The sequence below is a fragment of the Rhineura floridana genome, chromosome 5, assembly GCF_030035675.1.
Source record: "Rhineura floridana isolate rRhiFlo1 chromosome 5, rRhiFlo1.hap2, whole genome shotgun sequence".
NCBI lineage: Eukaryota > Metazoa > Chordata > Lepidosauria > Squamata > Rhineuridae > Rhineura > Rhineura floridana.
Genome location: NC_084484.1, coordinates 115,344,143 through 115,369,226, shown reverse-complemented (window position 1 = coordinate 115,369,226; position 25,084 = coordinate 115,344,143). Strand labels below are relative to the sequence as shown.

General features: G+C 42.1%; 1 protein-coding gene across 13 annotated transcripts in view; it reads right to left on the bottom strand.

Moving 5' to 3' along the window:
* Window positions 1-24,871, bottom strand: part of ROBO2 (roundabout guidance receptor 2) — an 863,595-nt gene extending 838,724 nt beyond the window's left edge. For all 13 annotated transcript variants that reach the window (XM_061627931.1, XM_061627933.1, XM_061627938.1 and 10 more), the window contains exon 1: window positions 23,402-24,871. In XM_061627931.1, coding sequence (XP_061483915.1) covers window positions 23,402-23,456 — 55 coding nt within the window. In that variant the 5' untranslated portion in view covers window positions 23,457-24,871. The remainder of the gene's footprint in view (window positions 1-23,401) is intronic.
* Window positions 24,872-25,084: the final 213 nt, after the last annotated feature.

Here is a 25,084-nt window from a genome sequence, read left to right as displayed (position 1 = left end):
GGTCCGGACTGGTGGTGTCCCTGGTGGTGCCTAGTGAAAGGCAGTAGCCACAAGCAGGTGGGAACCTGACAGGGAGAGCCGGGGAAGGGCATCACATGTGGTGGTAGCAGTTGGATACGAACAAAAGAGGATACGAACAAAAGTCCCTAAACAGTGGTGTGACTGTAAAGGAATAACAAATAAAGATTACTTGTGAGCGTGTGGCAAAGAGTGAGTGGCAAAGAGCGAGCTCCGAGAAACATGGCTGAGTTCATGAAGATGAAGAGAGAGGAGCTGGTGGAAAAATGTATAATGTTCCAGTTACCTCATGAGGGTAAAGGGGTGGATGAATTAAGAGTGGCTTTAATAACATATGACAATCCAAACCAAAGAACCTGCAAGAGAAGAAACCCCACAAGGGTGCTCAAGTAATCCTATATATTTAAGAGAGAAGTTAAGATGGGAACGTGAGGAAAAAGATAAGGATAGAGAGATTGCAATGGTGAAAGTGAGAACGGAGGCAGAAAGATTTAAAATGGAGGTGGAGGAAAAGGAAAAGCAGCGAATGTTAGAGACTGAAAGGATGAGAATGGATGCTGAGATACAAGTGGAAAGATTAAAATTGGATAGAGAGAAATTTCACTCTGAGGAGACAAGGAAAGAGAAAGATGGAGAAAAAATAAAAATTACTCCTAAGGACTTTGCTGTCTATGAGCCTGGTCAAGATCCTCAGATTTACCTCACAACGTTTGAAAAGACAGCTCAGATGTGGGGGCTACCTGAAGATAAATACATGCAGTATTTATCAAATCTGATTAAAGGGGAATTAGCTGAAGTGTATCAGTATTTCCCCTCAGACAAGCCAGTAACATATGCTGAATTCAAAGAAGCAGTGTTTAAAAGATTCAGACTGGGGCCTGATTATTTTAGAAAGCTTTTCAGAAACTGCCAGATACAGACAGGGAGGTCTTTCGTGGAGCTGGGGGCAAAACTGATGGACATATTTGGGAAATGGCTGACAAGTGCGAAAGCTCAGTCTGTGGAAAAGGTGAAAAACCTCATGATATTGGATCAGTTGTACCATCAATTGCCGCCTGAATTTAGGTTGTTGGTGAAAGATCGTTCCCCTAAAACTGTAACAGAAGCAGCGGAGCTGGCCGATCATTTTGCCTCAAACAGATCTGGGTGGATGGCAAAACCACTAAGAGATTTTAAAGCTAGACCAAATAACAATGGCAGAAAAGATGTGGCACCACAGAGAGTAAACCCTCAAATAAAATCAGAAGGGCATAAGACACCTTAGTTTGGGTCTGTGTTCCCTAAAACAAAGGATAAAATCTGTTACCGATGTGGGAAGCCAGGCCATCTGCGTTTTCAATGTGAGAGTGTAAACCCCCTCAGTAATCCTGTTCAAGGAAGGACAGTAAAGAGTGAACTGAGAGAGGAAGAACCGAAAAAGATAGTTTTGTCGAATAAGCTGGTCAAAGGTCCAAGATTTGGACTCAAGCTTGAGAGAAGAAGTATGTGTACAAGGGGCAAAATATTGGGCTTTGCTAGATACTGGGGCTGCTCAGACCTTACTGAGGCCAGATTTAATAAAATCTGAAGAAATTTTACCTCAGGAAAAGCTGGTAATCCAAGAGGTAAGAGGCGAACCAGAAAGCATTCCCATGGCCCTAATAAAACTAAAATGGAGGGGAAAGGAGGAGACGTACAAAGTGGGTATCAATGCTCAGCAAGAAGAACCTGTGATTCTGGGCAGAGATATTATGGGGGCAGGAGGAAAAATTTATGTGGTGACTAGACAACAACTTGGCAAAGCAGCAGAAGCCATTTTGGCAGAGACTAAAGAAAATAGGGTGGAACCTGTGATTGGGCCTGAGGTTGCCATAACAACTGTTAGTATGCCTAGAGCAAAAGAAACTTTGTTACAAATGGGGTCTGACACAGACACAGCAGTTCAGAGAGGAGCTGAAAAATGATAGCAGTTTGAATGTAATGAAGAAAAAAGTCCTCCAAAACAGAATTCCCTTTACAGAAACTCTGAGGGATCAAACTGTGTGGGAGAATGGTGTGTTGTACAGGCTGAGGTTGCCTAATGAATGGAAGAACCACTGTGAAAATGTGTGGAAAAGTGGGGGAAATCAAAAGCTCTACTAAGATTTCCTATTCCATTGGTGTGCTATGTTGTGAAAGAAACCTTACCCATTTGGTACTTTTATGGGGGAAAGGACTTTGGAAGTGCACAACCTACATCTTTGGTTAAAAACTACATTAGTCTTCAGAGTTTTCCTTCTCATACATCCACGAGGCAGGGGTGTAATACATCCTGTGGGGAAACAGGAAGGAACCCGGATTTCTTGATGGAAATACAATTAAGCAGGGTGAGATTCAAGCCTGAAGTATATCCATCTGGCGAATCAAAATGTGAGGTCAACTTGTTAAAGCAACCAGTTTCTTGTCAAGTGGTTGTGGTTCAAGATCTTGAGAACAGAGATAGTTTGAATACATCTCAGATAAATAAATTTCTATACCTTTACTGTAGTAAAGAAATGTTTAGAAAGGCACATTCTAAAATGTTGACAGTCAAAGCATTGCACGTGTGTCCTGAGTCGGGCAGATCACAAGAGTGTTGTTTACGAGTGTCATTAGTGCCACTTCGTTTCAATATTGATCTGGATACCCTGGGGTTCTTGAAGGATTTCTTCACTAGTCTGTCTACAGAAGTAAAAATCCTAATGACTCTAGATCATGGGGTTAAAAAGCTTCATGGTGCAGACATAACATGTACCTTACCCAAGCATCCCAGTAGTTTAAAGGAGCCAAGCCCGATTATTTCTTTCTCATTACACAAACGAGTGAGTCAGAATGAAAGAGTGCTTGAGGAAATCAGGAAACAAGGGAGAGCATTTTTAGGTATGGCTGGTTTTTACAGAAAGTTTATAAAGGGGTTTGGTGAGATAGCAACCCCACTGCATGAGTTAACGCAGAAAAAGTGTGCTGAGTGTGTGAGATGGGATGAACGGTGCCAAAAGGCTTTCAACCAACTGAAGCAAGTGCTGTGTCAGGGTCCGATATTGATAGCTCTGGACTTTGAACAACCGTTTATAGTGGCAACAGATGCATCTGATTTGGCTCTTGGAGTTGTGCTGATGCAAGAGCGAGAGGGCATCAAGCACCCCATTGCCTACTTAAGTCGCAAACTGTCGTCAAGGGAAACAAACTACTCTTCGGTCCAGAAGGAGTGCCTAGCAGTCGTGTGGGGCCTGGGAAAGCTGAGACCCTACGTCTGGGGAAGGAAGTGCATGGTCATCACGGATCATCACGCATTGCTGTGGCTGGACACTATGAAAAATAGCAACACCATGCTGCAACGGTGGTCTTGGGCACTGCAGGAGTACCAGATAGACTTTGTTTACATCAAGGGAAAGGACAACATGTTGGCAGATGGACTTTTGAGGCAGATGGCGGACACTACAATCAAGTGAACAAGATGTAATTTGAAAAGGACACTTTACCCCAAAGTGATGGACACTTGTATATAAACACGACGTACTAATCCTGGGTGCAGGAGAAATACTCTGCTGTTATTTAAGGGGGGGGAATGTGATGTTCCTGTAAGTTAGCATCTGTAAATATGGTAAGTGCGGGTCTATTGGGTGATGTATGCTAATTGACTGAGAGAGAAAGGGGGAGTACATGGGTGAGAAGCTGAAGTGTGCTGGATGATGATTGGCTGAGTGGCTGGCTAGCTGAAGGTATAAATGGGGGTTTGTGAGTGATGAAGGGGGGTCGGTTGGAAGGTGGGAGAGAGAGTCGGTTAGAGAGAGATTGTTGAGTTGGTTGGCAGAGTTCTGAGGGAAGTTTGGATTGGATTTGGCTGATATTTAAAGAGGATATATATGAACAGAAACATAAAGAGTGACCATATATGAAACCATACGCTTGTGAAACATTCCTAAAGTAATCTTGTTATTTCCTGTTATTAGTAAATAAATACTTATTTGGTTTACCAAAGGCCTGATCCTTGGCTGGGGAATATACAGACCAGAAGGGAGGGCAAGGTAATTACCAAGGCTGAACAGAAGCAGTATCTAATGGTGGCAGCGGTGAAGGGAGGAAGTGTAACAAGTCAAGTATCCAGAGCAACCCAGAGTTGTATGCTTTTTATATAAAGATACAAGGGGGTTGGGAACAGCATAAGCACTCAGTCGCAAAAGTAACCAGCTAGAGAGAGACTCAGGCAAAGTCTCTGGGAGTATTGGTTACAGGACGTGACTGGTGATGTTGCCTAGCAGTGGGATCTAGTGAGATCTGTGCTAGAGTGGAGTGAGAAACCACATAAAGGACGGTCCGGACTGGTGGTGTCCCTGGTGGTGTCTAGTGAAAGGCAGTAGCCACAAGCAGGTGGGAACCTGACAGGGAATGCCGGGGAAGGGCGTCACAACCCCCCCCAATATCTGTACAGCCACACTAAGCTACTTTGCAGGGCTGCATTCTCCAGCATTATATCCACCCCTCCCCACTGCTGCACTATGAATATACTAGTGAGTGAGAGAGAGAGAGAGAGAGAGATTTAACAACCAAGAGCTAAATTCAGGATTAAAGTGTTACAACGAGTCTCATACAATCTCAAAATAACTACAACAATGTTATGAGCACAGGTCAAACAGCCACACATACACTGCAAACAAAAAGTATTTGAGCTTTTGTCATTTATAAACCCATTTAAGGATAGGGGGTGGGGGTGGCAGGACGATTGAGACAGCGGAAAGAGCAGGCTGCGGGAGACAGCGGGGGCGGGAACACACACACACATCACCGTCACTCACCTCCATTCTCCTGCTGCCTTCTCCATCATCCTTGCCTTTGGCTTTCTCCCTCCACTGTCCATTTCTCTCTCTCTCTCTCCTGACCATCTGGCTCTCCATTTCCTCCCTCGTGCTTCCTCACACAGAGCACGAGGGAAGAGCAACGCTGAGCAGAAGGCCAGTGTGACTCACATGTCTGTTGCCCACCAATCAGAGGAGCAGAAGACTTCCCCTGCTTCCTCCAAGTAACTGGAAGGGGAGGAGGGAGGGGGAGTGAAACGAAAGAACTCCTGGTTTCTACTGCGCCTGCATGGCATCATCATCCACGGTAATGCATTTTTTTATCTATTAAGAACAAACCATGCCTTTTTTTTTTTACTTCAAACCTACTGAAGATGAAGCTCTGTGTTTGGGGCAAGCTCAGGAATTTGATTAGAGATACCTTAAAGTCATCTCTGAGTTTTAATGAACGTCAACAGATTATGAGAATTTCTCAAGAAAAAAGTCCAAACGGCTTCTTGTTTTTCTCTCTCCTGTTTTTCATTTTAACCTGTGAATTCTCCATGGGGGGGGGGTGTATCACCAAGAAAACTTTCAGAGTTGTAGAGCAAGTGATTCTGAATCCAACAGTATAAGACTTGTAAGTTTTTGTTTTGAATTGGGACAATACCAAGCACCAGAAAGGTGTGTGGGGTATTTTCATTTAACATGGTAGAACGCGAAAAATCCCTACTGGCTATAGTATACAGCCACTCTCATGGCTGTATAATAATCTCATGCAATACTCCAGCCAACCTTGAAAATACCAACCCAATCTTTTTTGGCAAGGACATATATAGGGAGACAGAGTGTAATGGGATTCAAGGTGCACATTAGGAAAGTAATTCTTTGCTACATTTTGAAAGACGACATGCACAAAATTTGAAGTCTACGGGCAATGCTTGAAGGTGTGTGTGTGTGTTTATTTTTAATATTGTTTTAGGCAGAGCTTGGAAAAGTTACTTTTTTGAACTACAACTCCCATCAGCCCAATCCAGTGGCCATGCTGGCTGGGGCTGATGGGAGTTGTAGTTCAAAAAAGTAACTTTTCCAAGCTCTGGTTTTAGGCTACTTAGATGTGCAGCAGCCAAGGCCAGCACCTTGTAGGCACTCCATTTTTTAAAAAGTAACTTAAGTATAATTATAGTGATTACTTTTGCGTAACAGTAAAATAATCAGTTCCTTTCAGAGCAATTGTAATTGTAATGGTAGTTTATTACTTTTTGGGGCTATGTAACATTAATTGTAATTTACTACTTTTTATAACCAATCTTCCAAGCTCTGCTGCAAAAGATGAAGGTCAGAGTATGTGGCAAGGTCAACAACAGGATTACAGATACTCTGTGAACATGGCAGATTTTTAATTAATTTCAAGAAATTATGAGACCACTGACAGAAAAAAGTCCAACAGGGGTCTGGATTTTTTTTTTACTGCTGTTGTAGACTTTCAGCTCTGGATTCTCTGAGTGCTTCGTGTATCACCATGAAAATTTAGAAGGTTGTTAAGCAAGCATTTCTGAGTTCAGAGCTATAGATTTTGTTTTGAAATGAACTTATGAGAAGTAGCAAAATGACATGGGGGTATTTTCAATTTAAGGTGGCGGAATGCGAAAAATCCATGCTGGCTATAGTATACAGCTACTCTTGTGGCTGTATAATGCAAATGAAGCTACCATTCTGTGTTACAAGTACCCAGCTGGCAACAAATATAATCCACACTGATAGAGATGGAAGGGGCCATGAAAGTCATCTAGTACAACCCCCTGCCATAGGTAAATCACTTTAAAGCACCTATCCTTTTAGCCAATTAAGTGAGAGAAAAGACAGGATGAAGACTAATGTGGTGCACTAGTGCTAGTGCTATGTCATGCACTATGGTGTACTCCACATTCAGAGCAGCATTGTGGCAAACATTTTCTGAGCCAGGACTTAGCTCTATAATATGCAAAGTAGGAACAAAGCTATCAGTGAATATGTGCAGAGTGGAATTTCCTTAAAAATGAGTCACCAGAACATTTCTTTGTAATCTCGACACCCATTATAGTGACTAGCATTTGTATTCTGTGACAAAATGATTATTGTCTAGTATAAACCTTTGTTTCTGTTTACTGTTATGATATATTAGAAGTTAACAGAGGCTCTTCATAAAATGGCTAGTCAAAAACTATTCCCTATAATAGGGAATAAGGTCCTGAGCACCAGCTTATCAATATGCCTGACTGTATTCCTTTCAGTTCAGCCTGTAAACCCTTCAGGACTTTTAGGCCTAATTAAGGTCTTAGGAACTTCTTACAGAAGTCTAGGAGCTTCTGTAGCTTAAATTATTGCTAGGCAATACAGGTACCTACTGCACATGTGCCACAATATACTTTATCACTACCCATAGGCTAAAATAGACAGAAGAATGCATTAAAAAACTGCAAACATCTTACACTACTACTAGAGCAAAGTACATAGAAGATGTTCTCCTTGACCTAATTTAAAAGTTTCGCAGAAAATGCAGTGTAGACAAAGAAATCAGCTGACAGAGCCCAATGCCAGCAAAATACTGGTGTCGATCATCAAACTTTAAACTCCTACAAAATGAGCCATTTCTTATTCTTTCTGAATCAAAATTGGCATGTACCATCTCTCTCCTACACAACAAAACAAATGTAGTCCAAGAATTATGTTAATTGCAGCCATTAGCCAAAACTCTCTTCTGCTCCGCTTACTAGTGAAGAACATTCTGAGGTAGACAAAGGCACTCTAGAAGTAGAAGCAAAGCTAATAAGCCTATGATTAACCACTTTAAGGACCAGTGTGCAGTATATTCCTTGTGAGCAACTGAGAATTTGATGGGGTTCCCTGTTAAAATGTGTGAGAATTCTAAGACAGACTCTTTGTTGTTTCATTTTCCATTTAGTCTTATCGAGAGCCAAGAGAGGCCCTACTCCAGTAACATTATCACCTTATTACACGTTATTCAAGTATAGGTCAATACATAGTACAGACTGGGGTGGAGCTAAAGACCCATGTTGGGTTTTCTTTCATTGCACACTGTTGTCTGCATGCAAATGTCAGCATAGGAGCTCCTGGTTGCATGTAGAGTCTCCGCACAATTGGATCACCTCCACAACCAGGTGTCCCAATCACATGGCACCCCTACACATGAGGAGCTCACAGGTTGTCAGGGTGCAGGGTTGGGGTCCTGGGGATTCAGAAGAACTGGAGGGAAGGGAGGGGGTCACTTCACCAGAGTGGAGTGAAGACGAAGCAGAGGAAATTCCAGAGATAGAGTTGCCTAGCAACGGGGACCTTGAAGGTTTCACAGTCTTAGAGCCTTCCCTTGAAGTTCCGACGCCTCCTCTTCTCCAAAGTTCAGAACAGACGGGGGAAGAAGGAGGGCTGCCCAAGACAGAGACAAGCAAAGAAAAACCGCAAGACAGTTTAAAACCTGGCCCCTCCCTTTCCCCCATACCGGAGTCGGAGACTTCAGAAGAGGAGGGGCCCGTGCTTCCCCCGTCGCCACGTACTCGAAGACAGTTGAAAAGACAAGAAAGGAGGGGGGAAGGAGGGTGGTGACTGAGGGGACGTTGAGGCAGAGTGAAAGACTTCACGCCCGTTTGGCCCCTTCTTAAGAGACAGGCGGGATAGCAGTCCCTTGCTCTGTCAACTCTCTTTCTACGTCGCAGGACCTGTAACTCTGTGTTGCTTCATGAGAAGGCGCAGTCTCTGTTTGGATATTACCTTAATAAAAAGTGAATTGTTTTCAACCACCAGTCTGGTTCCTGAGTTCCATCCTGGGCCTGACACAGGTTGACCATTTTATACAGACAGCCATGCACTGCATGGCTATTAAAGAAAAATGTCAGCATGGGGCTAAAAGCATGGACCACTCTGGTATGCATTCAATTATATTCTACACATAAGTAATGTGGGCACAGTGGTGGGTTTCTCTGGAATAGGGATGGGTGAGAAACTCTATTCAGTTTGCGTTTCAAGACAAATATATCGAATTTGCTCTTTACAAAACAATGTGAGGACTGAAACACAGCCATCCTTCAAAATTTGCACTTATTTGAATTTTGCAATGCAGTTCACCAATCAAATAATGTTGACAAAAATACATATGTGAGGGGAAAGTGTACATAATAATGAATATATGAGTAACATACAAAATGCATTATATAATGAGAAATTGCTTGCAAAAATGTGTACAGTAGGGCCCCACTCATACGACAGGTTAGGTTCCAGACTCCCACCGAAAAGCAAAAATTGCTGAAAAGTGGAACACTGACAATAAAATGGCACCCAACGCCCTTCTCGGAGTGTGTCATGCCAAAAAACACCAAAAAAGCTGAACAAGCGCCCTATGAGTGGGGCCCTACTGTACTTGAAAACCGCCGTATTAGCAGAACACCAAAAAGCAGAATGCTGAAAAGACCCTACGGTACATTAGTCAAAACTGCCTGCAAAAATGTGTTCATTAGAAGAATGCTGGAGAATTTTCATGAGGATTTTTTTTAAAAAAAATCACAAATTGCTGTAGAAACTTGGAGAACTGCATTCAAAATTGGAAAAATGAGAAACTAAGAGAACAGAAATTAACAGATCTTTCCATCTCTACTCTGGAATTATTAGTATCTCTTCATTTTATCTGCTCCCTCATGACAGCAGAACAGGTTGGTTAAACTGAAGTAATGGCCTGTGCTAATAAGGTATGAAGTATAAATCTCCACAGGACCCAAGCTCGCCAAGATTTTATTTATTAAACTTCTATACTGCCCTTCCTCCCAAAATGAGCCCAGGGAAGTAAGCAAAGGACAAAACACTAAGAACATCTTAAAAAATCTCAAACACATCTTTAAAATATTTTTAAAATAAAACATCTTAAAAACATATTTTAACAAATCTTTAAAAATATTTTAAAAAGCAATTCCAAAACAAATACAGATTGGGACAAGGTCTCTACTTACGTGGCTTGTTGAAAGAAGAAGGTCTTCAATAGGCACCAAACAGGTAACAGATGGTGCCTATCTAATACTTAAGGGAAGAAATTCCAAAGGATCGGTGTGACAACACTAAAGGTCCATGTCCTATGCTTGTGTGGAATGAACCTCCTGATAAGATGGTATTTGCAGGAGGCTCTCACCACCAGACATCAGTGATCGACAGGGTATATAAGATGTAAGACAGTCTTTCACCTTGTGCTCAAGTCAGAATAGCCCTTACTTGTTTCTCTGCATAAATTGTGTTCATCCACATTTGGCGAGAGGCGAGGATATGCTCTACCAAAGCACTGTACCAATTCTAATCCTAATGTGTAATTATTTTCTAAAATTGTCAAGGGGAATATTTCTGACCAGGCACAGCCAAGTGCTGAGAAACAACCAATGCTCTGCATACCTTCTGGCCTCTATCAGTGTTAATCAGGAAATTCAAGGGTGGAAGATCTACTTTCACACACAAACCCATTGTCATAACATTCTATTTAGTCACAGCATACGATAATCTGACATCTTAATTTGTTTTTTTTAATTATTCATGTTAGTGAAACTACTATTGATACAGTAATTAATCCTGAATGCAATACCAAACTCTTATCCTGGATTGTTTCTTTACTACATTAGAAGATCAAAAACTCAACATCAAACTTCAGAGACCGAATCAAAAAAAAAAAAAAGCAAAATGTCCTCCTTAGCAGCAAATTTTCAAAGAGAGAGAAAGGACATAACTGCAATCAGTGTAACTCTTTAGGGCAGAATATTATTCCTTTGAGAGCCCTTTGTTTAGTCTATTTTAAGCACCTGATGTAAAAGGAACACACAAGAGCTAACATGTTTGCCACAGCTTCAGAGTTGTAGGAACAAGCTCTACGCAAAAAGATTGAACACCATTCTCAAAGAATTTCTTTAAACATTCCAATTTAAATGATTGTTAGTACTTTTTTTAAAAACAAAATGGCAAAATTAGAACTTGTATCACTAAGGGCTGCCCTGTACGGACTATTTACACTGTCATTTGTAAAGTGCAGTGCATTTGCGAAGTGCAAGTGTTTGGTTTTTCTACAAGTACATAAACTGGAAAGCCACCTTGTTGGTTTCCTGGGTCATATTCTTTTAGCAAAATAAATATAAGTGCCCTACTTAAGATGAAGGTATACATGATTTTCCTTACGCTGAGGCTGGGCTGGCTTTGAAACAGCTTGGTTGGCCATTTCCTCTGCACAGAGATCTCTGTACTCTGACGTAAATTACATACTGTACTACATGGCTGCATTTCCTGACACATTGTTGCCCAATCCACTCATATGCTAGCCATTTTTCTGAGCTGGAACAGAAAGAAGAAAAGAAAGAGAAGCATGACTTGGAAATCCTCCCTTTTGCCACTCCCAGAAAGTCGGCAGGCTAAACGTATTGCTGTAAAGATGCAATAGGCAACAGAACCAGTAGCTCCAAAAGTTCATCTTCATAACAGTGTCCCTGTCCAAATGCCCAGCTGCCCAATAAGTGGCCTAGCTTTAAAAGCATCATAAATCAAGACCCTATGTGGTAAAAGTCAGAATTTGGGGGTGGGGGAATATAGCTCTTCCTTTACTTAGGAGAATAGTCCCATCTTTATAAATGTGAATATTCTGGTGCTTTTGAAACAGAAAGGGAACATTTTCCATTCATTAAAGGACCTTGGATGTAACAGTTGTTTGTAATGATTAAAAAAACCAAGGGCCTAGATTTCATCTAATACTAACTCACACATAGGTATAATGGGTTTTTTGCTTTAACAAATAAAATGTAGGGTTTAATTTTTGAGAAGTATAAATACCACCTGCTTCCTACAGAACAAAACAAGAGATTTCCACAAACATGCAGAAACTAGCTCCAAAATCTAGACTGTTGGCAAGAAATGATCAATATAATTTCTAAATAATCAGCCAACCAAGGCATTGGCATTTTTCAATAATTGTTATACGGGGTGGGAACCCAGGTGACAACCAAAGACAGATCAGTCCTTCCAATAACAGTAAGACAACAGATGGCCTTATTTCAGACCAAAGAGGCAGAGGCTGCTGAATATATTATTCATCTGTAAATAATATTTGTTTAGCAATGTGGTGTGTAATAAAATGGACAAAATGCATCAGGCTGTAGGGTTTGGGCCTAGATTTTGTTTTAGTTATTATTTAAGCCATTCCGCTAAGCTGCAGGCAAAATCTGTCCTCAGGTAAATGTCCTAACAAGTAAAACAGGATGCCTTTTTAAGAATTAACTTTTTGGTCAACATATGTCTAGCCTGTTCCAAAATTATTATTAAACAATACTGGCTTTCTTTCCAAAAACCATCAGATTTCCCAGTCAGATCCTATGCTGATTCAGGGACAATCTAGATATTAGCTTTGTGTTTGTGCACATGCACACCCAAATTGCCAGGACCCAAGTGTGGGGAACATATGTGGGTTTAATACTGTACACCTGGTACCAGCTACACTAGGATCCTGATCCATATGGGGTACTAGCAATTTGGCTTTAAATAACCCTATACTTAAGGACACAGATACTCAACTAATATATCGTCTAGACAGCAGTTCAAAATCGAAATCAATTGACAGTACTTTTCCACAGATAATCATGATTACACTTCCAACTTTAAACTACTGATCAGACGTCTGTGCAGTCAGAAAACTGATTCATGTATACCAGCGCCAAACTACATAACATGTTAAACCACATATTTTTATGTTATTTATTTATTTATCTATTATTTGATTTATATCCCTCCCTTCCTACCAGCAGGAACTATTAAACATCACTTGTAGTTTGGGTCTAGTAGCCTGTTTCGGTGACATTTCTAAGATCATACTTACTAAAGAGTGATTCCCATTGAGGTCAATAGGACTTGTTTCTGAATTTCTGGATGCTTCTTTATGAAAAAGTACCCTTACACCAGGAATGAGAAACCTTTTTCAGCCTAAATAGCCTAAGAATAGCATTCCCTTCGGGGCAACCTTTGGGGAGGCATATGCCAGCAGCAGACAGCACCAGAGGCAAATGTGGGCAGAGCAACACACATAAATTTCTACCTTTGTACAGTGATCTAGTTTCTACACACACTCATACAACCCACTCAATCCTTCATGCAGGCCAGCAGGAGGCACTATCAGAGTTTGAGGACACATTCTAACCAGGAAAAGGCACTTGAGGTGCAAAACAAACAGTGAGGGTGTGGCCTGGGGAGAGTTCTGAGAACCAGATAGGCAGGCTTGGAGGGCCACATTTGGGGCCCATGCCTGAGGTTCCCCAGCTTCCTTACACCTTGAACTCATGTAACTGTGAAGACATAAGAAATTTGGGTTGCGAGATTAGGTTCTCTGTGTCCATTGTTTCTCAAGGTGTGTAGCACAGCACCGTATGTATTGCTAGCACAGCATCATGGTACTGCTGTCAAACAATGGACTAGGGAATTTTTTCAGCTGTTGTTCAACTTTATTTGGTAATTTCTTGTACAGAATTCTCCAGTCACCTTGGGGCAAAAAGATACAGGCAGAGTTTCCCACAGTGAGTTTTCAAGATGCTGTATTTCAGAGCCAGAAGTGAAATGTCAGCATTGTCAGGTTAAGCCTGTAATATTTATATTTTATTGTTGAAAAAGCATTGATGCTAAGAGAAGTAATGTTTAGAATCCACTGTTTTGTTGTGACAGTATGTTGTAAGTTTAGTCCTGTCTATGATCAACACAAACTTGTACCACAGAAAAACCTATTACGCTCAAAGAGGATCTATTACAAGAAGTGCATTTTGCATTGTTTAAAACATTATCTGTTCCAGAGTGGCAACTGTGATTCTCTGTGATTTAAGTTCCACTAAAGGCAACTGGTTCAACAAGAACTGGAAAACATATCACACTTAAATGTTTTTTAGAAATTTGACCTAATGTGCGGCTGTCATAAAATAGGTGCCATAAAATAGGTGAAGTCCATATTGGGATTCATTATGAAAGGTATCAAAAATAAAACTAATAGCATTGTAATGTCTTTATAGTATAAAGTTTATACAAACCTATGGTGCAGCCATACAATGCTATGTGCCATTCTGATTGCCACATCTCAAAGGATGGCTACACAAAGACTGCAATATTTGGGGCTTTTTCTGTAGAAAAAGGGGGAATAGGAAAGGACATAATAGGTGTATAAAATTATGCATGATGTAGATAAGGTGGAAAGATACATGTTTTCATCCCTCTCTCATAATACTAGAATTTGGGGTCATCCAGTCATGGTAGGAGATTCAGAAGGAAGTACTTCTGCACATAATTAAACCATTATTTATTTATTTACCGCTTCATAGCCGAAGCTCTCTGGACAGTTTACAACAATTAAAAACATTAAAAACAAGTATACAAATTTAAACCATACCAAACTAAAACCCATAGAAACCTATAGGCAAGTTAAAACACATGCTATTTAAATGCTGTTAAAAATGCCTGGGAGAAGGGGAAAGTCTTGACCTGGCATCAAAAAGATAACAGTGTTGGCGCCAGGCACACCTCGTCAGGGAGATCATTCCATAATGTGGGGGCCACCACTGAGAAAGCCCTCTCCCTTGTTGCCATCCTCCCAGCTTCCCTCCGAGTAGGCACCCAAAGGAGGACCTTTGATGTTGAACGTAGTGTATGGGTAGGTTAGTGTCGGGAGAGGCATTCCATCAGGTATTGTGGTCCCAAGCTGTGTAAGTGTGTGTCACCACACGTTGTAGTGATCAAAGCAAACTTGGATAGCTTTAAACAGGGATTCAACAAATCCACAAAGAATGAGTGTGAATAGTTACCAGTCCTAATGGCAGGGTCAGAGGCAGCATGCTTCTGAATACCACTCACTTGAAACAATTGTGGGATAGGGCTACTGCCCTCTTCTACTTTTGGGCTTCCTGTACATTTTCAGTTAGCTACTGTGGAAAACAGGTTGCTGGACTAGACAGGACTTTGGCCTGATCCAGAAGCACTCTTCTTGTGTTATACTGTTACACAGTTCATGATTTTGTAGATGCTCTGAGACCCTACTCCACCTTTCCTATCAGAATAGTCAAAGAAAGAAGCTAATGAACAAAAAATAGAAGCTGTTTCAATTATGACATCAACAGGGTGTGTAGTATGGCACGGATCATTTTTAACTTTCAGAACTGGCCACAAGACTGTTCTCATGGAAGAATAATGGGTGGGTGGCATTACAGTTGTCCCTAGATTGCAAAGGATGTGTGCTGAACTGCCATAAATCCACATGCACAACATAAATTGCACATCTTGTTCCATTTGCATGGAGCTCTATAATTTTATAATACTAGGAAAGCACATGTAGTAATAAAAATTACCATCTGAATCTAAACAACGGCCCATAGATTGGAAGCGTTCAATATACATCCCAATTCCAAAGAAAGGGGATCCCAGGGAATGCAGTAATTATTGAACTATCACCTTAATATCCCATGCAAGTCAACTAATGCTCAAGATTCTACAACAAAGGCTCTTACCATATATAGAGTGAGAAATTTTATTTATTTATTATTTCATTTGTATCCCACCCTTCCTCCCAGCAGGAGCCCAGGGCAGCAAACAAAGTGCTAAAAACACTTATCATAAAAACAGATCTTAAAATACATTAAAACAAAACAGCGTTAAAAACATTTTAATAAACAACTTTAAAAAAGGGTTAAAAACATTATTAAAAAACATATTAAGCAATTCTAACGCAGACTGGGATAGGTCTCAACCTAAAAGGCTTGTTGAAAGAGGAAAGTCTTCAAAAGGCACCAAAAAGATAGTAGAGATGGCACCTGCCTAATATTCAAAGGGAGGGAATTCCACAGGGCAAGTGCTGCCACACTAAAGGTCCATTTCCTATATTGTGCAGAACAAACCTCCTGGTAAGATGGTATCTACAGGAGGCCCTCACCTGCACAGCACACTGATCGACTGGGTATATAAGGGGTAAGATGGTCTTTCATGTATCCTGGTCCCAAGCTATATAGGGCTTTGTACACCAAAACCAGAACCTTGAACTTGGCCCGGTAGCAAATGGGCAGCCAGTGCAATTCTTTCAGCAGCGGGGTGACGTTGGCAATACCCTGCCCCAGTGAGCAGTCTCGCCACTGCATTTTTAACCAGCTGCCGCTTCCGGACCAACCTCAAGGGCAGCCCCACAGAGAGCACATTACAGTAATCCAGCCTGGAGGTTACCAGTGCATGGACAACAGTGGTCAGGCTGAAATGTCAGATGTCCAAACTGGATTTAGAAAGGGAAGAGGCACCAGAGATCATATCGCAAACATATGTTGGATAATGGAATGGACCAAGGAATTTCAGAAGAAAATCACCCTGTGCTTTACAGATTACAGCAAAGCCTTTGACTATGTAGATCATGAAAAACTATGAAATGCTTTAAAAGAAATGGAGGTACCACAGCATCTGATTGTCCTGATGCGTAACCTATACTCTGGACAAGAGGCTACTGTAAGGACAGAGTACGGAGAAACCGATTGGTTCTCAGTTGGAAAGAGTGTGAGACAGGGGTGTATTTTATCACCATATTTGTTTAATCTATACACAGAACCAGTGGCGTACCTAGCATATTTGACACCCGGAGCAGATCATATTTTAACACCCCTCTCCTCTATACGACAAAATTATTTTCAGTAATAATCATGAAATGAAACAAATAATAACAATGGCCAGAAAAGAAACCAGGCAGTGAAAACTTTCTTTTATTGAACTTCATATATATAATCATGCCAGTAAAAAAAATAAAAATATATATTACAGTACAAAAAAGGAAAAAAGTAATGGATTAATACTTTTTAATTACATTAATGTATTTTTTGAAAAAAGGAAAAAACATATACCTACATATTGGTCTGACGCAGTAATGAATAACATTACAGTTTCTGTTTTCAAGTCTTAACTTCTGCAAATCTGTCAATGACTTCATCAAAATAATTTTAAAAATCAGAATGAGATGCCTGCTGTTAGCACCTCTGCTTTTGTATCCTGTGTTGATGATTTTGTCCAGCTCCACAACAGATACAAAAGCAAGAGGGTGAACGAAAGATGCTCCCATCTCATTCTGGAGAAATTTTAAAAAAAGCCAAATAAGACCTACCCACCCCCGTTGGCAATCTCTGGCAAGTGCAGCACATTCTGGGAAGAGCACAATAAAGGCATCTCACATCTGGCTTTGCCCCTGGCTCTGAGAGATTGGCTAAACTTGACACACACATCAGGGGCTAAGCCAGCCACAAGTACCTCAGTGTTTTATTCTCCTTGGACCCCCAGAGCAACAAAAAAGACATTGCTCTAGGCTGCAGCAATAAATGCAGATATGCTGGCAATTTAGTTTTAAGAAACAAAAAACCCCAATCTTCAGGGTTGGTTTGTTTTCAGATGAGGGAGAAACAGGAGGAGAAAAAAGATGTCGGCCCACCTAGTCACTGTTTGGAGCATCTTTCCATTTACATGGCCCTCTAATATGCCTTGGAGAGAGAGGGCTACTAACCAGCACCAGGTGGCTCCCTGACCCAACCAAAGCCACTCAAGCACAGTGCTTAAGAATCTAGGCAAATGCTCCTCTTCTAGGAGGCCACATTTGAAGTAATACTTTCCATTTAAAAATGCTGTGCTTCAAGAGTGACCAGATAAGCATGGCACAGGGCATAGTGGCCACTTCAACTCATGGCACCATGTCAGATATGCATGCTCTCTCAAAGATTCTAGATTCCTGCACACTTGTCACCTTTGCACTAAAACAACCCCCTCCTCTCCTTTCCTCTGCTCAGAAGACAGAAGAATGGCTGCATCAGCAAAAGAGCAAGATTTTGCTTTTGGACAGAATTTCCTACCCACAAAGCCCCCCCCCCCAATTACTCAGAGTACTTGCCAGTCTGATGCAGCTACAGTGAAGTCCCCAGCAGTGGAGCGATACTTTAGTGCAGCTTCGTCTACATTATTTTGTGGAGTTACTGGACAAAACATATTCACTTTGAAAGGTGCTGCCAGAAAGCACCTGGTTCTAGCACAGATCTCTAAGGAATGGGCTGGGTAAGGTTGCCATTTTCCAATTGAGGAAGAAATGAGGGTAACTCTGTTCCTCGTTGAAAGAAAGGAGGATGGGAGTTGCAAGTGCAGCTTCTGACTATGAGCAAAGAGGGCCTCTGCTTGCCCTGGTGCCTCCTGGCAGCCTGTTGCTGGTCAGGCAGCCAGGAGAGAAGGGAAAAAAGAGTGCAGGCTTGGGCAGGAGCAAGAGGATTGTCCTGACCTGCTGCAGTCTCTAGACCAGCCTTTCCCAACCAGGGTGCAGATGTTGTTGGACCACAATTCCCATCTTTCCTGACCATTGGCAATGCTGGCTGAGGCTGATGGGAGTTGTGATCCAACAATATCTGGAGGCACACTGGTTGGGAAAGGCTGCTCTAGACGGACAGGCTTGAGAGAAAGTCACAAACAAGCTGCAAGCAGCAGCCCAATCCCAGAGAACACTGAAATTGGTGAACTGCTTTTGCCCTTTTTAGTCCCAAATCCATGTTTTTATGCCCTGTTCTGCTTTGAATAAAGCAAAGAAGGCCTTTGCCCCCCTGCAATACATATGCCACCTTCCTGGAGTTTTTTGCAGGGGAAAATCCAAGAAGGGCTTGCTATACACTTCTCCCCCACCCCCAGATCTCTTCCAGGTCTGAAGTCGCAGTGCTTGGCACAGAGTTATGTTGCAGAAAACTGAGCTCCTCTCACCTTTAGCAGCCCACTCCACTTTGCCTCATCCCATAATACACTCTGTGGGGAGTCATGCTGCCTTTCCCGCCCAGGGCCGGCTCCTTCCTTCGAGGCCCACCACTGCATACCCCTCAACAGCCTGGCAGGGGGGCTTTGCGATGGCCCTTTCCTCCTTCCCCCTTCCTTCTCCTCCTCCTCCTCCCCCCGTAGGAGCCGAGGAAGCTCAACATGGCTCGGGTGCTGCTGGGGCTCCTGCTGTGCCTGGGCTACGGGGTGGCGCACGGCCCTGTCCAGGCACCTGTTGGACTCTGGCTGCCCTTGTGAAGTGGGCTGCTGAGCTCGTGGGTGCAGCACTCGGCCGAGGACCAAGATGAGTTTGGCCGAGGCAACACCTTTGCGGGCATGCTGGACAACCTGCACAGCAAGTCCGGGCAGGGCTACTACATGGCGATGATGGTGGGAAGCCCCCCACAGAAGGTGAGCTGCCTCCACCCAGGAGACAAACCCAGGCGAGGGGGAGCAGCACATGCCAGCACCCTGTGTGATAAGGGGGCAGGGGAACAACGGTCTGTAGCAGAAGACAATGCACCCCCTTATTGCCTGCACCCAGGGCGGCCCACTCCCACCGCTCTGCCCTTGGTACGCCACTGCACAGAACATATCATACAGGAAGCAGGATTGGACCAAGATGAAGGAGGTGTGAAAATATCAGGGAGAAATTATCAATAATTTAAAATATGCAGACGATACCATACTACTAGCAGAAACCAGGAATGATTTGAAACGAATGCTGATGAAAGTTCAAGAGGAAAGCACAAAAGCAGGACTACAGCTGAATGTCAAAAAGACTAAAGTAATGACAACAGAACTTGGACACACATAACAGCAACAACAATCAATACCTTGGCACAGTCATTAACCAAAATGGAGACAATAGTCAAGAAATCAGAAGAAGGCTAGGACTGGGGAGGGCAGCTATGAGACAACTAGAAAAGGTCCTCAAATGCAAAGATCTATCACTGAACACTAAAGTCAGGATCATTCAGACCATGGAATTCCTGATCTCTACATATGGATGTGAAAGTTGGACAGTGAAAAAAGAGGATAAGAGAAAAATAAACTCATTTGAAATGTGGTGTTGGAGGAGAGCTTTGCACACACCATGGACTGCGAAGAGACAAATAATTGGGCGTTAGAACAAATTCAATCAGAACTATCACTAGAAGCTAAAATGATGAAACTGAGGTTATCAAACTTTTGACACATCGTAAGACATGATTCACTAGAAAAGACAATGATGCTGGGAAAAACAGAACGGAGTAGAAAAAGAGGAAGGCCAAACAAGAGATGGATTCATTCCATAAAGGAAGCTACAGACCTAAACTTACAAGATCTGAACAGGGTGGTTCATGACAGATACTATTGGAGGCCACTGATTCATAGGGTCACCATAAGTCGTAATCGACTTGAAGGCACATAACACCAACACCAACACCACCCGTAGGCCACTCATGTCTCCCTATGTACTCACAGCATAGGCAGCAAGTAGAGTTCATTGTCATTACATCTCAGTCATAGATACTTGTCTCTGGTTGAATTCATGCCAAGAAAATAGAAAAATTTGTTTATATACTTATTTATTTGATCTATATCCCACCGTTTCTCCAGTAAGAGCAGCAAACGAAAGCACTAAAACTTTAAAACATCATAAAAACAGACTTCAAAACATATTAAAACACAACAACCATTAAAAACATATTAAAACAAAACATCTTTAAAAACATTTTTAAAAAAGCTTTTAAAACATTTTTTTAAAGGTTTAAAATACATTAAAAAGCAATTCCAACACAGATGCAGACTAGGATAAGGTCTCTACTTAAAGGGCTTGTTGAAAGAGGAAAATCCCTCAGAGACAGGTCCTCCTGGCCACCGAACCAGTCACTAGAGCTATGCAGACAGAGTGGGCCTCTGATTTTCCTATTGTGGGGTCACATGCAGTCCCCCATCAACATCAACACAATGGCCACCCTCTTTAGCCCCCAGCTAAAGCCTGTCCTGCTCTCTGATCACAACCTGCCTCCTGGAGAGATGCTCCGCCTTCAGAACAATGGCCACACAGGCCCGTTGAGGCTTGAGGCCTGGAGCCTCATAGCTGGCAGGGGCTCCCACCACCACCCCTAGAAGGAAGGAGAGGCAAGAGAAATGGTAGCAAGCCGCACCAGGGGAGCGATAACTTTTTACCTGCTTGTGGCCCTCCTCTATGGTCAACATAATTTCAATTTTTGACACTTTTATATTTATTTATTTATTGCATTTGTATACCGCCCCATAGCCGATAAATGGCAACAACAACAACAATATTAAGGGACAATTTAACATATGGGAAGCTCAGAGCTTTAACTTGTGTGTGAGGGTGACCTATATTTTTATTTCAAGGGGGGCAGGGAACCAGTCTCAACAGCGGATTCCCCTCCCTCAATTTTGCTTTCTTTATGCTTATTGTTGTTTTGTTCATAATACAGAACAAATAATATATATACATATACTCGGTGGGAAACACTGATTGGGATATTGTATAGTAGACAAACTATGATGGATCCAGGTGTGCTACTGATGGAACCTTTGACAGCCTCCCTGATTAGTATTATACATGCTTGAAAACATGTGATGTTAAAACTTAGCATTGCTCAATACTGTAAAAATGCTAACATTGGAATGTTAGTCTTTAATGACATCCTGCTATTCTACGGTAAAAATTTTGTTTCTATGTTTCTGGAAAGGTTCAAACATCAGTAAGCTAATATTAAATATAATAGGCTTCCAAGAAATAGATCTGCATTTTACATAAATATTTCAGAACATATATATATTTGTGTTTCAGAACAACAAGAACAACAACAAATATTGACTGCAATTCTACATTCAGGATTAATGTAGTCTAGCCAAAACCTTTGCATGAATTGCTTATCACATTTATTTTGGGTAACTCCATATCATATTTGTCAAGAACTGACCAGAGAGTTTGTTTATAGTCTAACTTTGTAGAAGAATGATTTTTATTTTTTTTTTAAAAAAAGGTTCAAGTTATGTTCTCCATGGAAGAAAACATGAATACATTATGCCTTGCTCCTGTCCTTCTAGCAAGCTGGTTAATTGCATTTGTTTCCTATATCTCTAACAGCCTAGTACATTAATTACATTCTGTAACACCAGGCTCCTGTGATTCATTCTGTCACTTCCACTGAGCACTTTAATTGTATTCCTTCTACCTACCTACAATTTAAAACACTGGCTATTAACTACATTGCTGCAGCCTGATACTTTCTGGTTTTATGTATTTTTCCAATGCCACTTATGTGAATCACAATTCTTTGTATTTTTTTTTAAACTGTGGGACACATTACATGACACACTTACTATACAACTTATGAACCAACACTTACATTGCCTCAATTCTCAGCTTTTAGCAAGATTCTCTACTGTCTCCTGGGTTGCTAAAGGTGTGGTGGGAGAGAGGGAGGGAGGGATGGGTAGCCCACAACTGCATGCAATTGTTGTAGGTAATACAATATCACGCTACACTTACAAGAGAGGCCTCTCTTTCATATTGATACCTTAAATGCTGTTAGCACCAGCTTCCTACCAGGACTAAGTTTGGTCTCACAGCCTGCCCATAATATCCAGCATCAACCCGTAAATTAAGTTATAATTCAAAACTCAACAAAGACACCTCTGCAAAGATATAATGCCAAACCTCCAAATTAAGACAATAGCCAAAGATCTAGTACCATCTCATACTTCCTCATCACCTCTGTTGACATAAAGGCTTAGTATGACTGTTCAGCGTGTAAACTATTTGTAAGCACAAAATACCCTGCTTGTGCATTCAATCTACAGCACATTTTTGTATTCATATCCATGCTTTCATTAGTATCCCTAACCTATTGAATTATATCTGCTAGCCATTTACAAACACTGTTGCTTTGATTTCTCTCAAATTCCTTCTTTTCAAACACTGCAACCAGCAGTGTTGTTAGTTTTTAAATACCCATGTGAAATTCCCTGCAGCATGCTTCTAGATTGAGTGACCAGACCTTAGAATTACTTTAGGGAAGCTGAGCAAGCTGAACAAAAGACAAAACCCTATGCAAGGGAGATTGCCTTTACAGCAGGGGAGACACCTAGGGCACCTGTTCAAAATCCCCATTGTCTTTAAACAGTGGAATCTGAGCTTCTCCCTGTGGCAGAAGCTGGTTGGAGATTCTGCTATTCTGGGAGATTTCCACAGACACGACCCACTTTCACACTCGTACATTGTATACTTTCCGCCTCACACCGCATCTCACAGGCGATTTTTTTTCACACCTCTTAGCGCATTCCACACGTTAGTGCATTTTTTTCTGCGTGCATGGGTAAATGGAGCAGTTAGAACCTCATAGTGGCAAATTTCTCATTCAACCTCCCCGGAATCGAAAGCACAATTACCCCCATTTAATTAGTCCACTTTTCACCTAAAAAGTGCAGCATGGGGTAAAAATAGCAGCAATCGAAATCTGTTGGTGCGTCGCGATTTACTAGTGTGGTTGATTTCACTCCCTCACACACACGCTTCTTCATAGCGTACATTAACTATTTTTCTATTAAGTTGGCAAAGATGATTTGCATTATTGGAAGCATGTCCATAGCCATCCCTTCTTTCCACCCTTTCATATTAAAAGCCCATGAACAATTCACTGGATTTCAAGCCTAAAATCCGAACGTCCTTTTTTCCGTGGTCTGTTCCAAGCCAGGATGCAAAGAAATCCAAAGAAATGACAGTAAAACACAACATTTTAACCTACCATCAACTTGAAAATAGGCAAATCCAAGCAGCAGGAGTGGCGTCAGAAGCCCCATTTTAACATATTCAAAGGCAATCCAATTCCAGAGAGAGCAAAAAAAGGCGAGCAGTCCCAAAACTTAAGATTTTCCTAGGACCTATGGATACGCGGAGGGAGACTCAAAAGCAGCAGAAAGAAAAGGGCTTGAATGGGACACTTTCAGCTCCATGCAGATTAGCAGCGCCGGGGGGGAGAGAAGGGGGGCTCCACCGGTCCTTGCTCGGTACGCCGGCTTCGCTTCCGAAATTCCCACCAATCTAGCTGAGGCAAAGGAATTGTTCAACTGTGGCTAAGGCTCTCCATTGCAATCCAAAACCCTGGAATTTCTTCGGCAGACAAGAGAGACTCTGAAAGCGGATTTTTTTCCTAGAAAGTGTCTGACTCCCCCCCCCCTCTAAAGTTCTAGGCGCTCGGACGAAAAGGCGGAGAAGGAGGAAGGCAAATCATAGGTTTGGCTTAACTCTTCTGCTTCTCATTTTCTTTCTCGCCCCCAAATCACTTCAAGCTGCAGAGTTGGTTCCCTTAACTTCCATAAGAGGGACGTCTGAGCAACATCTTGCTTCACTTGGCGCGTGGTGCTCACCCACACCACCCCAACGATGCCCACCCTCAGTGTGGGAAGAAACTGAGGAGAAAAAAAAACTCCCTACATGCCGCTGAGGCTGGAGGAGTGAGCGAGTGGCAGACACGGTTGTTGCTGCTTGCCGAAGCGGTCGCCGTCGCAGGCCGCCGCCGCCGCTATGCGTGGAAGCAGGCGAGCGCTGCCACTGTGGAAGGAGTCGAGCGAGGCGGGAAGCGGCAGACGCGGCGGGGTGTTTGTTTGTGAGAGAGCAGCACCCTCCTGCTAAAGCTTGCCCTGGCGGCTTCCCCACAGCCCCAGCTCGCTCGCTCGCTCTTTTTCTGTTGATGTTGGTAGAGCAAATACAGAGGGGGAATGAGAAAGCAGTTTCCCTTCCAGTCAGAATGAGAAGAGCTGGGATGTGGATTAAACCACTGTAAAACACCACACCCACGCTCATGTTCCCCCGAGGGACAGCGGTGGGAGGGAAAGAGAGACAACGTGAGACAGCTGAAGGATTGAAAAAAGACGGGGGGGGGAGCAGCGCTCCCTTTCTCACCCCCCTACCTCATCTCCTTTCCTTCTCAAGCCTCCTTCCCTTTTTACTGTTGGCTATAGGTAACATTAACATGATTGCTTCTCACTGCTTCTCATTTAATGGGCAGGTAATTTTCTCAACGAGCGATTTCATGGAAGTCTCTTTCCTAATTATTCATTCTTACTCCTCTCTTTTCTCTCACAGGGAGCTTTCTGAAAGACTACAGTTTTAACCTCTCCCCACTACTCTTTCATGTGATCACACTTTCTTAAAAGAGAGGACTTAACCTTACATAGTTGTTGTTGTTATGTGCCTTCAAGTCGATTATGACTTAATTCCAGGTGTGTAGTGATAGCCAGCTGCTTGTTGTTAATTAAATTTATATCCCACCCTTCCTCCCAGAGGAGCCCAGGGTGACAAGCAAAACACTAAGAACACTCTAAAACATCTTAACAACAGACTTTAAAATATATCAAAACAAAACATATTTAAAAAACATCTAAAAAAAGTATTAGGAAGGGAACTCATTCTGCACATGTTCAAAGTC